A 14261-nucleotide genomic window follows, 5' to 3' on the forward strand; every position below is an offset into this window, starting at 1 on the left:
TCCTCCTATGAGACCCTGTTTCTTTTATTGGAAAATGGTGTTAAAAACAAGATATGAGTGCCAGGCGTGCTCACAGCTACTGGAGTGTTATTTCTAAGACCACTTAGTTGACACAGCAAGGAAATCTATTTATGTGTACTAACCCATGTACATATGCATATCTGTAAATCTTTTTAGGTACCTTTCTGTATCTATATTAAGCTGAACATAAATTCATACTGGATACTGATGTCCCCAATCTTAACCTAGTACCAGACAGATCATTCTAGCTTCCTCCCTTTGCTTATCTGTAACCTCCCTCTCCAACCGTGAAAAACCTGGTGCCCACCGTACAGTACACCATTCATTCATTTGTTCATTTCCAGTGTACATGTATAGTGCTTTCATCATCCAGTTTTTAAAAAATGAATCTTGTTTCTGTTAGTCCTTGTTTTCATCAACATTGGATCCTTGAGCCTCTGTCACTCATCTTGCTGATCGCTTCTCTTGTAGCCACGTCTTAGGAGTTTTGTATTTGAACATTTGTCAAGTGCTGGTTTGACATCCACCTTCCGTAAAGCTGGATTTCACCTATCCCACATTCCCTTTGATCTCCCCAGTCCCATCACTGCCCCCATTCTTTGCATTTTGATGGAGTGAGTCTGAAATTTCATTTTACAGACGAGGAGAATCCCCCCAGGACTTCAGAGGCTTGCCCCACTCGGGACTAAAGTAGCTAACCTGTTTTCACGATCTGTTTCTTCATTCATCAACTATTTCAGAGTACCGATTACACGCTAGCGCCGGCCCTGTGCCCGAGTCACCCGGCCCCGCGGGCGAGATCAGTAATAAAGAGCTAGAGCGCTGGGACGACAGTGCTGGCGGTGCAGGAGCGAGCGCTCGGGATGGTCCGCCCGGGCTGGTCAAAGCGTTCGTGCTCCTTCCAAGGGTCGGACCTGCGGGGTAGGAGAAAGAGAAGCCGGGCTGAGCTCTCCCGCAGGCACCGCGGACTGTGGGGGCCGGGCCGCCCGGCTCGGCTCCGCCCCCTCCAGGCCCCTCCTACCTCCGAGGCCCCGCCCACCCACTGAGCCCACGCTCGGGCCCCTGACGATGTTCGCCGGAAATTGCCGAAGCCCCTCTTTTTTTCCTTCCTCTCCTTTCCCTGCTCTCCCTTTTCCTTTCACCCGGGTTCCCTCGGCCGTGATTTCCCCCCTCCCCCTCCTTCCTTCCCCATTTGAAATCAAGATGGAGGTTCGCGGCTGCCGCCGGCGCCCGTGATCGCGGAGCTCCCGCTGACCCCGGGCCCCAGCCCTCACGACTGCGTGTCCCGCGCGGCGCGTGCTGCTGCCCGCGCTCCGGCCGGCGCCGCCGAGGTCGTGGCTCCGTGCCTCCGCCTCGCGGCCAGATCGCGGCTCCCGGGCGGAGTCCTCGTCTATGTGGGCGCGCTCGCCAGGCCGAGCCGCCGCCGTCGCCCGCCGCCGCCCCGGGGCTCTGCGTCCGCGCACCGGGCGCGGGCAGCTGGGCGCTCAGCTCCGCCAGGCCCGGCGCGGAGCGGGCGGCGCGCGGCTCTAGTGGCGCGGGGCCCAAGCCGGGCGCGGCCGCGGGCGCCGCCGCAGCCATGAGCGGCAGCAGCGGCGGTGCAGCCGCCGCCCCCGCCGCGTCCTCCGGCCCCGCCGCCACGGCCAGCGCAGCGGGCTCCGGCTGCGGGGGCGGCGCCGGCGAAGGGGCCGAAGAGGCGGCCAAGGACCTGGCCGACATCGCGGCCTTCTTCCGATCCGGTGAGTGCAACTGCAGCGCTGCCGGTGCGCTCGGCCAGCACCGCCGAGAGGCGCGGTCCGCGGGCCCCAGCGCGCCCGGTGCTCACATGCCCTTCGGGCTCGGCGCGCTCTCGCTCGAGCCACTGCGCCCTGCACAGGGGCTCACGGACCTACACCGGCGGGTCCCGCTGCCCGCGCCCCCCGCACCCGGTGCCTCGTCTCAGACGCCACCGACTCGTCCTTCCTTACGCCCGCCCCTCGTTCCAGGGTAAAATCTCTCGATCTCCCAACCCGGCGGTCACAGCTCCACGGGTTGGGGCGCCGGCTCTTTGTCTCTTTCGCGGGAGGGCCGAGGAGGGGGCGGCGGAGACGGCAAGGGCGGAGGCTCCAGTCCCGGAGGCCGAGCGAACGGGGGTGGTAGGGCCGGGCCGGGAAAAGCGGGGTGTCGCCTGTGCTGGTCTTGGTGTCTGATTTGGACCTGGCCCCTCCTCGATCCTCTCAGCAGCTCTCATCTCCAGCCTGTCACCTACCCGGCCTCGGTCTACACTTCTGTGAAACGGGGCAGCCATGGACATGCTGCCCTGGGGGTAGGGGGTTGTGGCCGAGATGAAGCGCGGCGGCCCGGGTGGCGGGTGAGCCATTGTCTCCGGGGGCGGCCCGGGAGGGACATCTGGGAACATGGTGGCTCTGGGGGGAGGCGCGGGGCGGTAGCTCTTGGGGCACTGCCTGGGTGGCTTGGAGATGGAGGCAGTGCCAGGTGTCTCTCCGGCGAGGAGGGGGTGGCCGCCAGGGAGGCGAGCTTTGCGATCTGGAGGAGGCGCGGGAGGCGTGACAGGGCGTCCCCGGGACCCCAGCGGCAGCGCCTCCTTTCGCCCGGCCCAGATCCGGCGCGAGCCAGGCCCTCGTCCCCGCGCCCAGTCCCGTCTGCTCGTGCGTCCGGGCAGCTGCAGTGGAGCTGGCGGCCGCGGCCTCGGGGCCCGCATGCTGGAGCGCATTGCTTAGCGGGCCAGGCGTTGGACTGGGAGGATACAGGCTCGGTGCTGGAGAGCGGAGGAGGGCGAGCCAGGTCGGGGCCCCGGCGTCCGGTGAGCGCAGGGCTTGTGCGGGGTGCTTGTGGCGGCCCCTGGGAAGACATGGGTGGGTGAGGGCCGGGGCTGCTGGGGGAGCGGTCTGCTATGGGACGCGGTCTGCTATGGGACGCGTTCGGAAGTCGAGGGCCCAATTTCTCCGTGGCCTCTTTCAGTATACAGTTCCCAGCTTTGGTGAGATCAGTTTGGTGATCCGGGTCACCAGGAGCAATTTGCAGCGGGAGGGTGATGGTCAGAGGCAGAAGTTAGCAGTGTCAGTAGATACCTAGTTTAGTACTATCTTCCCTTTGATTTCTTGATCTTTGCCAGGAGGGGTTATTTTTGAGTCAGTTTAATAGATTGGTTGTGGCTGGGAGTGACATATGCTGACCCTAGTGTCAGCTTGGGGTTAATATACTTCTTGGTGCTCCCTGTCTCCATGAGGTCCTTGCAGAAAGCAAAGGTTTAAGATAACATGAACTCTAAATGAAAGCCTTTTTGAGTGTGTGCACCTAGGCTGGTTGAGCAGTCCCGTCTTCTTAATAGCAGAACTGGGTCGTCTTCCTTTCATGCCCTGAAGCTAAAGTCTAGCCTGTCTTCTCTCTGACTCTACCACCTGTCACAGAATAATAGATTCTGTGCAGAATTAAACTCTTCCCAGTTAGAAAGGCTCCTGTGCTCTGCAGATGGATTTACCATGCTTGTGAGACCAGACTTTCTCACATCTTTATTATGCATATTAGAGAAATCACTTCTTATGCTCATAAGAGCCCCTGAAGACATCAGGTTGGACTGAGTGCATGGAAAACTTGCTCTGCATCAGTGTGGTGCACCTCAGGATTTTTCTGGGTAGATAAGTCTGTTGGTGGCCGTGCCTGTGCTTGCTCCCAAGCCTGGCTCCTCTTCATGTTCATTTTTGGGCAGGATCAGACAGTGCTGCTCAGTGGTTTGCTCCTTTCACCTTCCAAAATAATGCAACAAACCATACTTTTAGTTGTTTGACTTGGAATCATAAGCGAGAGCAGATTTTAAGTAGCCAGCAATTGAGCTGTCCCATCCCAGGGGTAGCCTGGAACATCTTTTCAAAGTGCTTCTCCTCCTCTGGGCAGCTCTGAATTCCCGACCTAGATCTTGGCTCCAGCATCTAGGGCAGTGATATCTAGCGGAGGATAGAGAGGGACTATTCATTTGGATTGGTGGGGGTGGGGTGTGTGGGTTTGGACAGTCAGGACAGATGAAGCAAGAGGACCCTGGGTAGGAGCTTCGCTGGTGGAATGGCTCAAGCAGGGAGGCCTCCTGGGCAGTTTTGATTGAATGTGGATGGCTGAATGGGAGAGGTCAGTCCATTAGTAGAATGTGACATTTTTTCCTAAGATGTAGAAGCACAGAAAATCTGTTTTCATTGACTGGGCTAGACATATCTAGGCGTGAACATTTCTCCAGGGTGCTTATGAGCCTGGGACTTAAGACTGCTAACGTGACTTAGGCAAGGTGTTTGTACTCACTGCCTTTCATTTCTCAGTCCTGAACTGTTTGATTGGCCACCTTATCTTCTTTCTGTCTTTTTATTCCTTGTCTGTGCTAGATTAAATTTTATCTTTGGTTGGATGAAATATGGGGAAAGCCTTTCATTTAATATGGCTTTTGAACATTAGAATGGACTGCCTGTGACTTTTCCATTACTAGAAATGTTTATGCAGAGGTGCTGCCGCCTGTGAAGGTTCAGAGTTGGCTGCTGGGGACAGGACTCCTGCACCTGGAAGGGGTTCTGGGGAGATGACTCAGGGGCTACTTCATGCTCTCAGATTCTGTGGTTCCCGCTGAGCCCGACCATGTCATAGTTGCTCCCCACTTTTCACTGAGTAGTTCTGGTCTTCAGAGCAGTGGCTGCCTTTCCCCTCTGTTTTGAGGCACCCAGTGTCCACCTCTCTCAAGGTCTCACCTGTGCTGTCATTCCCTTCTCCACTCAAGTCCTTGGCACAGAAATGACCTATTCATTTGGACAGTCCTGATTCCCCTTTTCTAGATCTGGCACTAGCAGGCAGGTCAATTAGAGTTAAATTGAATTGAGCGAAAAAATGTGGTTATGGTGTGTAAAAGGGCAGCTGAGATTTTCTGCAATTGTTAGTGAATTACAGACCTCACTTTCCTCCTTCGCACGGAGCTCAGCACCAATAAAGATAAACCAGATTTCAAAGCCAAAAAAAAAAAAAAAAAAAAAAAAAAAAATAACAGGTGAGCCAGTACAGTTTTTTTTTTTTTTTAAAGTTTGGGTTTTTTTTTTATTTTACAGAAGGCTTTTAGGGAGGTTGACTGGCTTGCTTGTCAACAGTGGAACTCTGGTAGAGGTGGGGTCAGGGCTGGGAAGTGCCCCTGGCTTGGGTCCTCTTTCCCGGATGCCTCTCATGGCCAGGACTTTGCTTACATTACTTCTCAACCCCATTGGGACCAATCACTTTTATTGTCAATCTATTTTGGGGCTCTAGTCTTGTGGCAATAAATCATTCTTTCATCAGAGCTCTCTATTTAACCTTGCAAGTGTGTGTGCAAGTCTGTGTGTGTGTGGGGGGGGGTGCTTACATAAATGCATTATTTTTAAGCTGCCTGGCATGTTTTACCTTGGCATTAAATGAATGTGCAGAGAATAAAGGTTTGTGGTGTTTCTGGAGTGTCGTTGCCCATTGTGTTGGGGGTTTGTTTTCTTTTTCCATTATTAAATCTTATTCTGGACCCCTGGCAGCAAGCAGCCCTTTCCGATGGAATATATGAAGAAAATTGAGTCTGTTACTTAGGGAGGGAGCCACATGCATATCTTGCCATGTTTTGATATGATAGTTTCTTCATGGAGTAGCAAAGGAAGTATTTCTTTGTATCTGCGTTTCTTACACAACTTCAGTAGCTGGCCTCCAAGCTCGCCGGGCCAATTCTGTGTGTGATTAGAGCCTGGCAGCTTTGGTCATTGTGAGCACTAGTAATAATTATTGTATTATGAAATTGGTCCTTGTTACCCTCAATATTTTGAAAAGAGAACCTGAAGAAAATGTAATTTGATAATGAATGTTGGTTTCACCTTTTCAGTAGCACAGTGAGGCACAGTTTTAGAGGAAAACAGGAGATAGCTAAAAAAATAATCCTATAAGTGACTTTTAAGAAATCAAAGACCAGTAAAACACTCATTGACAGAAACTTTTCATTGAGACCTTGTAAATTGACTTATTGATATGTGATATTGTATTTTTTCCTTGCAGTTTAACCATCCCAGATTCAAATGAAGATTTAAATGAAGCCATTTTAACTATTTTGTTCTTCAAATGTATATTAAAAATAGGTGATTAAGAGGTTTTTTTAGGCCCTGGCCGGTTGGCTCAGCGGTAGAGCGTCGGCCTAGCGTGCGGAGGACCCGGGTTCGATTCCCGGCCGGGGCACATAGGAGAAGCGCCCATTTGCTTCTCCACCCCTCCGCCGCGCTTTCCTCTCTGTCTCTCTCTTCCCCTCCTGCAGCCAAGGCTCCATTGGAGCAAAGATGGCCCGGGCGCTGGGCATGGCTCTGTGGCCTCTGCCTCAGGCGCTAGAGTGGCTCTGGTCGCAACATGGCGACGCCCAGGATGGGCAGAGCATCGCCCCCTAGTGGGCAGAGCGTCGCCCCTGGTGGGCGTGCTCAGGCGCATGCGGGAGTCTGTCTGACTGTCTCTCCCTGTTTCCAGCTTCAGAAAAATGAAGAAAAAAAAAAAAAAAAAGAGGTCTTTTTAGACCGTGTAAATATGATAAATTTGTTTTATTTTATGATTTTAGAGAGAGGGGAGAGAGAGAGAGGGAGAGAGAAAGGAAGATAGGAGCAGGAAGCATCAACTCATAGTAATTGCTTCTCTTATATACCTTGACTGGGCAAGCTTGGGGTTTTGAAATGGTGACCTCAGCTTTGCAGGTCAATGCTTTATCTACTGCACCCACCACAGGTCAGGCTGGGTTTTGTTTTTAACTGAAATTGAGAGATATGTTTGAAGCTGTCATCTAAATCAGCCATATCTTATATTTAAATTTATGTACTTGACTCCCTCACTGAGAAAATAAAATTTTATCTCATATCCTTGGCAGAATTCCAGAGAATAGTCAAATTCTTAATCAATAGCCACACTTTACTGCCTGGTAAAATCACTTGTGTTGATAGGGATGAATTGTGCTTTTACTATAAAAAGAAGTCTTAACATCCCCCTTCATTCCTTCTCAATTCTATGATAAATTGGTTTATATTTCATTAAGTGCATTGTCTTGACAAATTTTTGATAGCTCCACTAGCAGGAATAGCAGCTACTCCGTGGACAGGGAAGGGATGCATCTGAGGGAGAATTCCGCTGTTTTGCTGGAAGGTAGTGCCCTTCTCATTTTATTCTCTCCCGAGTGCTTGGCTGAGTGTACTTGAGAAAACTGACAAGTGTGACTGTTATTTGTCTCATGGATGGTGACACTGCCTTTTATGTCTCCTCCATGTTTCCCAGTGCTGTTTAAGCTGATGGCGGGCAGTGAACAGGATGGGCTCAGGTTTGGAGGAGGGGGTGAGCATCAGAGGGTGCATGACAGAGCTCTCTTGCCCTATCCCCAACTCTGCTGATGAGCGTTCAGTGGTACAGAGGCAAGGGCATGAGCATGGACCAGGTTTCTTCTCACTGTCCCTTGCAGTTGGGAATTCTGGCTGGTGATGATTCAGCTGGAGCCACTCTGGAATTCCTATTGCTCTACCTCTGAACTGAGGGCATAGAAGCAAACAGGAGAGAAGAGGCAGGAGTGAGACAAGGCCCTGCACAGCGTTGCTCTCTGCTGCCATCCCCTCTGCCTTCTCCCTTCCGTCCAAGGCCTGTGCCCACAGTGCAGGGGCTGCCTCTCAGGGCCTTTGCCTACTTGCTCGCCGTGGTTTCTGCCACCTCTGCCAGCCAGTTCATAAAGAGAAAACAGACATCTGGCTCGAATTTCCGATATAGTCTCCTAATCTTTTGACATTGTTAAGCCTTACGTACAGACAGGCATTCTTGTTTATGGGAAATCATGTTTACATGTTTAATGATTAGCAAGTGCATAAATACTCATTTTCACTTCTCATTCACTAAGGGAAGCACTCAGTTTGATTACTGAATTGTTGTTACCCTGATTTTCTCTTTTGTGTTCCCTGTCTGTGTAAGGAAACCCCTTGAAACTCCAATTATTAATCATCTGCCCTCAGGGAAAGGTTAAGTGTCCCAGGCAAGAGAGTGAAAGCTATGGACTTCTTAACCAAGAGGCCAAGGTCACTGAGCTGGAGGAAGGGTACAGCTTCTGAGGTTTCTTCACAGTGACTGTAATATTTGGTCCAATGCCAGATGTGCTGTGGAAAGATATAACCTCATTTTGGTGAAAAATATACTCGAGTTTTAGGTTACTGTTTTGATTAGCCACATATCTACTCCTGTCTGGTTGTGAAGGATTGTGAAGTAATCTATGGAGCAAAGCTTGTATTTTGGAAGCATTAGCCTATTTGGGCTTTGTCATAAATTAGTACATTTCAGCAGTTGCACTGACAGAAAGCTTTCATGAAAACATTAGTTAAGACAAATAATAGATTCTAGGTCTAGGGTACTTTGAGTAGGGTGTCCATGCGAATTAATCAGGCTTATTTTGTTACAGTGTATAGTCCTGTTATGGACAGTGATAAATTGCACTTGGTTTCTCTTTAAAGGGGTTTCTGCAGTGTTTGGGCAGCCATATGGACCCTTCAGTTCCAGGAAAGACTTCTTTTACTATACTGCTGCTGGGAAGGGCTGGGGGTCTTTACTGTCTGTGGTGTTAGCATTAAAACAATGTAGCTGTGAACAGATAAACTGTTACAGCCACTCAGTTACCCCTGAGTGAGGGAAGGCAGTCTCAAAACAGCTTCATACTGAATGATTCCATTTAGGTCACATTGTCAAAAAGACAGAACTGAGTGAGAGAACTGGTTGGTTGATTGCCAGGATTTAGGGGTGGTGAGGGTGTGAATACAAAGGGCAGTATGACAGGGCATTTGGGGAGAAGATGGAGCTGTTTCTTATTTTGGTGTGGTGATTATATGTGTCAAAATTCACAGAACTTTACCCCCTCCCAGAGATCCAGTCTACTGTATGTTAATTTAAAATATAACATTTAAAAAGGCTAACAATAAACTGGGAGTGAACTTTTATTACAAATCAGACAAACAATATATATACATCGTAAAAAAAGGGCTTCCTCAAATCAATAATAAAATCCAAAGAAAAATAGGCAAACTGACAATTCAAAGTACAGGTGGTCAACAAGTAAATATTCAGCCTTGCTAGGAGAGGAAAGTGGGGATGATGGGGGGAAGACAGACAAAGGAGGGAGAAAGGGAGAGAAACATAGATTCATTCCACTTATTTCTGCATTCATTGGTTGATTCTTGTATGTGGGGCTGGAACTGCATGCAACCTTGGTGTGTTGGGATGATGCTCTAACCAACTGAGCTACTTCGCCAGGGCTTCAGTTTAACTTTCAAGTCATAAGGGCTCAGAAGTACAATTCCTCTGTAATTTATTCTGAAGGTACCCACAGTTGGAAACATTAGTTTGACTAGAGTATTGTTATTATAAGTCTTTCAACTTAACTATTAGCTAGTCTCACACATTAAAATTTCTGAAGTTTAAATTGTTTAATATCCTGGGATCCAAATAACTGGAATAAATTCCTCATTAGTCTCTTACTGAACAAATAGATGTTTCTTGTTCATAGGCAGTATTTAAAAAAAATTCGTGGTTATAAGAAATTCTTTCCATCCCTCACCTCCCTTTCTATTACCACAGTGATGACAGGTGGCATTCAGGGGACCATCACTAGCTCAAACAAAAAACAAACAAACTAACAAACAAAACAAAAACAGAAAAACAACCACCAACCAAAAAAACCAACCAACCAAACTAAAACCCAGATTGCACAGGGGCAGACTATATTTCACACTCTAATTTTAGAGTTATTTCCCCTCCATCTACATTTTGGCCTAATATGTCTTAGGCTCAGGAGCCTTGAGAACCGTGCTAATTTGATGATTTCCAGGCCATACATTTTCTTCTTGTGACAGTTCAGTTCAAACGTCCCAATAGGTTGCCTGTGCTAGAGCAGCTTCTCATGGGAGAGGCTTCATGGGAGAGGCATTAAGTGTCAGTGGTTTGGTAGCTGGTGTGCCGTGTACCTCTTTCTTTCCCTGTATTCAGCTGCAGCCCCTGAGATGCAAAATTTGCAGGACCCATTGTTAGGCACTTTTCTCCTTTTGTGATTGCTTATTAGCTCCTGCCTCACCTCTGCAGGTTGCCTAAATCAGCGAAGGGTTCAGCCTGTTTGTGAGGTGGGACCTGTCCCCTGAACCACATTGCTGGAAACCTTTGTAAACCTTCTGCAGGGTTGGGAGGGAGTCACTGTAAATTCTCTGTGACAACTTGCCATGTGCTATGGGGCCCTTGGGGGGGGGGACTAGGATGAGGGGCAGTCTGGCAGAGGCCAGCTGGTCTCATGCTCTCCACATTCTTGCTATCACCTACATCTTCAGCAGCTGCTTCCAGTGAGAGGCCAGGACACCTGTCATCAGGGGTCAGAGAATACCTTTAGAATTGTGCTTCAGAAGAGAGTCAAATAAATGCATCCAGAAAGCAGTAACCTGCTTGTAAGGTCATAGGATGACATGAAAAATATATTTTCTCTAAATGCCATTAATGCCAGTCCTATCCTCTGAGAAAACCTGGTTAAGTCTTTCTCTTAACTGCTCTCTCTGCCACCGCCACCACTGGCTACCGCTGAGTATCTGTGCACCTAGGTGCTGGGCAGGCGCTGTCTGCATCTTCTCCTATGAAATCAAACCTCTGCTTCCAGCAGGGGGATGCTGGCATGTGTTAGGATGAAGATCTCAGCCTCTGGCGAGGGAGACCGACCTGCCCCAGGCTGCGCTGTCATGAGGGACCGAGCTGGCATTTAGAACCAAGGCTGACAGACCGCAGAACCCTGATGCCCTTCCCTCCCTAATGCAGGGAGCCGAAATGACCCTCAGCATCACGCAAGGTCCTGTGTTGTAATTTTCAAATCTTTAAAAGTGGAGACGTATAGCTTTGTGTGTTGAGGATCGAAGCTATAATTTACAAGTCTCACACCAAACAAAAGTTGAGTGGAAGATTCCAGGGTGCAGCAAGGCTTTTCTCATGTTGGTTGAGGCCCTATAATTTCATTTCTATGCCTTTCCTCTTCTCAACTAATTAAAACTGATGTTTTCTTTTTTTAAAAATATATTATATAAATCACCCTAGTAACCCCAGCTCTCTATTTGAGGCATATGGCTATGTGAACTTTCCTGGCATTTTCACCCCCACCCCCACCAAGTCTCTAGAGGGGTCCTGGTGGAAGTGTGGGTCCCTGCCTCCCAGGCCTGTGGACTTGGACTGCAGTGCTGGGTAGGAAGTCTCTGTGGCTGCGGAGGGGAATTGGGGACGGCCAGGAAGAGGCTAGCCAGGGAGAGAAGTTTTACAGCCGTTGCTGTGTGTGACACATTGTAAGCATTACTAGGGTTTCCTTTCCCATTTAGGAAGTGTGTGTGTTTGGGGGGGAGGCCTGGAGGGACCAGAGACTGCTAAGCTGCTCCTTTGGGACAGTTTTATAAGGTGGGTGTGGTAACTCCTGGGTTCTCTATATATAGCTATTTTTGTTGTAACCACTCATTTCTTCACTGTTAATCATCTAAATGTAGATGATGACGTGTGGTTATGTGGAATTGGGCTATTTTTCACTGTCCTCTTGTAGTGAGATAACTCTTGAGCATGTGTTCTAGGTATTTTTTGGGGGTTCATTTTCATCAGTCACAACTCATCCAGCCCCACCCACCATGGTAGCCTTGATTGAAGGGATGCTTACACATATTTATCCCCACCTGGGCCTCCCAGCATCATTCCACACTGGGAACGTGGTCTGCTGTGTGTCTCTGAGGAAGTTCATGTCCACCTTGGACGTTTAATATTTCAGTCAGAAGATGATTGAAATGTTGACGTCTTGGGTTGTAGATGTTATATAACCAGAAGGTTTTTTTTGTTTTGTTTTGTTTTTGCAACCTAAAATCTATACTTCATTTCCTCCTAGTTTGTTCAAGGAGTTTCTATAAGTTTTAAGGTTTTTGTTTGTTTTGTTTTTGTTTAATTCTTGCCTTTTAAACATTTCTGGAATTAAAATAGGATTGGTCTATGTTGAATGTGAGATTATGGATTGCTTTTTACATGCTATTTTAGTTTATCTTTGATTTCATTTTATTATATATTTTTAATTCAGTGAGAGGAGGGGAGGCAGAGAGACAGACTCCTGCATGCTCCCCTACCAGGATCTACCTGGCAAGCCACTAGGGGGTGATGCTCTGCCTGTCTGGGGTGTTGCTGCGTTGCTCAGCAACGAGCTCTTCTTAGTGGTGAGACAGAGGCCATGGAGTCAGTGCCCAGGGCCAACTTGCTCCAATCCAGCCATGGCTGTGGGACGGAGAGAGAGAGAGAGAAAGAGAAGTGAGAGGGGGAGGGTGGTGGAGAAGCAGGTGGGTACGTCTCCTCTGTACTCTGACTGGTAATAAAACCCAGGACATCCACATGTTGGACCGATGCTCTACCACTGAACCAACCAGCCAGGACCTATCTTTGATTGTAAACTATCAAAGGGAGTACAAAGTTCAGATCATTTAACTTAGTCTGAGATTTCACTGTGTTATTTTTGGCTATTGTTTATTCCTGTCTTCATTGTTGATTTAGGTTTAAAGTTTGTTGGGTTATTTTTTTGTGTGTGGAGGAGGTAAGTTTGTTTTGAAAAGTCATAGTTCGCCTGACCTGTGATGTGCAGTGGGTAAAGCGTTGACCTGGAATGCTGAGGTCACCGGTTCGAAGCCCTGGGCTTGCCTGGTCAAGGCACATGTGGGAGTTGATGCTTCCTGCTCCTCCCCCCTTCTCTTTCTCTCTGTGTCTCTCTCCTCTCTCTAAAATGAATAAATATAATCTAAAAAAAAGCCACAATTTACGGTCAAAGAGGCAGGGACTCAGATTCAGATTCCCTACTTGTTATTGTTTCACCACAGTGGGAACCCCTTCCATATACTGGAATGCACATACACATGCACATATATGTTATATATAACTTATATATTACTTTGTTTCTGAACCATTTGAGAGTAAGTTGCAGAGGTGATGATGCCCTTACCTCTAATGGTTGTTGGATATATATATTTTTAGGAACAAGGACATTCTCTTAATGATCCAGATCAAGAAATTAAGTACTATATTATATAAATTTTAATACATTTTTTACCAGTTGTTTCAGAAACATCCTTTTTGGAAATTAATATGCATGGTCCCGGATTCCATCCAGGACCAATATTTCATTTACTTTGTTGTCTCTGGTTTTCTTTAATTTGGGACATTTTCCCAGTCTGTCTATCTGGTTACCTTACTATTTTTGAAGATTACAGTCAATTCTTTTGAAGACCACCTCTCAGTTTGGGTTGTATTATTTCTCATGACTAGATCCAGGTTTTACATTCCTGTGAGAAGGGTTTCTCTCCTCCTCCCCAGAGCACCCCGTCAGGGACACAGCTGTCAGCTGTCCCACTGTGGGATGTTCACGTTAGTCGTTTGCTTCAGATGGTGACTACCAGGTCTCTCTGCTGTATTTTCCTCTTGTAATTAGTTGGCATTTTGTGGGGAGATAATTTGAGATTTTGTGAAGTCCTGTTCCTTTCCTTTTATTTGCTGAATGTACCATCCATTGATGATTTCTGCCTGAATCAGTAATTACTCCTTGGTTGGGAAATGGTGACTTTTCTACCTTTATCATTCCTTCTGTGTTTTGCTGGCTTTCTACCATAAGAAAGAGCTTTTCCTTGGGCCTCACGTACTTACTGATATGTGTATGTCCTCATGGATTCCTCTTTTACTCAATAGGTTATAATTCTTTGCTCTCATTATTTAGTTTGCTGTTCAAATTGTCCAGTGTTTGGCCAGTGGGAGTCCTTTCAGCCTCACTCCTTTATCTTTTGTGACCTGTTCCCATCATTTTTTTTTTTGAGTTTTCTGACACACAAGATATTTTAAGCTTATGTTGTACTTCCCTCTCTCCAGCCCTGGAATATGCAATTTCTCCAAGGAGCCCTGGTTCATTAGCACAGAACAGTATTTAGAAACACAGTCTGGGCTCATTTCTCCAGAGGTGTTGTTGCTTCTAGAACCTCTGGGTGGACAGAGCTAGGAAGTGTGGTGTGTATCTATACATATACGTACATATATGCACACACATTTATACATTATTTCATATATGAACACGTTCCCCCTTCTGCACTTACCAGTTTATAATCAAACCCATGAGTTTATACTCATGCTTTAAATTCAGTCTGCACCACAGGGTGCGTGTTCGTCTTCCCTTTTCCCTATTTGTC

General features: G+C 47.9%; 1 protein-coding gene across 8 annotated transcripts in view; it reads left to right on the top strand.

Moving 5' to 3' along the window:
* The first annotated feature begins 1109 nt into the window (after window positions 1-1109).
* Window positions 1110-14261, top strand: part of TRIO (trio Rho guanine nucleotide exchange factor) — a 351333-nt gene continuing 338181 nt past the window's right edge. For 3 of the 8 annotated variants that reach the window (XM_066243803.1, XM_066243812.1, XM_066243859.1), the window contains exon 1: window positions 1111-1757. In XM_066243803.1, the coding sequence (XP_066099900.1) occupies window positions 1598-1757 (160 nt within the window). In that variant the 5' untranslated portion in view covers window positions 1111-1597. Of the gene's footprint in view, window positions 1758-1927; window positions 2005-2693; window positions 2822-14261 lie in introns of those variants that run through there. The other 5 variants (XM_066243866.1, XM_066243876.1, XM_066243831.1 and 2 more) reach the window with 3 other exon arrangements.

The sequence above is a fragment of the Saccopteryx bilineata genome, chromosome 1 (assembly GCF_036850765.1).
Source record: "Saccopteryx bilineata isolate mSacBil1 chromosome 1, mSacBil1_pri_phased_curated, whole genome shotgun sequence".
Taxonomy (NCBI): domain Eukaryota; kingdom Metazoa; phylum Chordata; class Mammalia; order Chiroptera; family Emballonuridae; genus Saccopteryx; species Saccopteryx bilineata.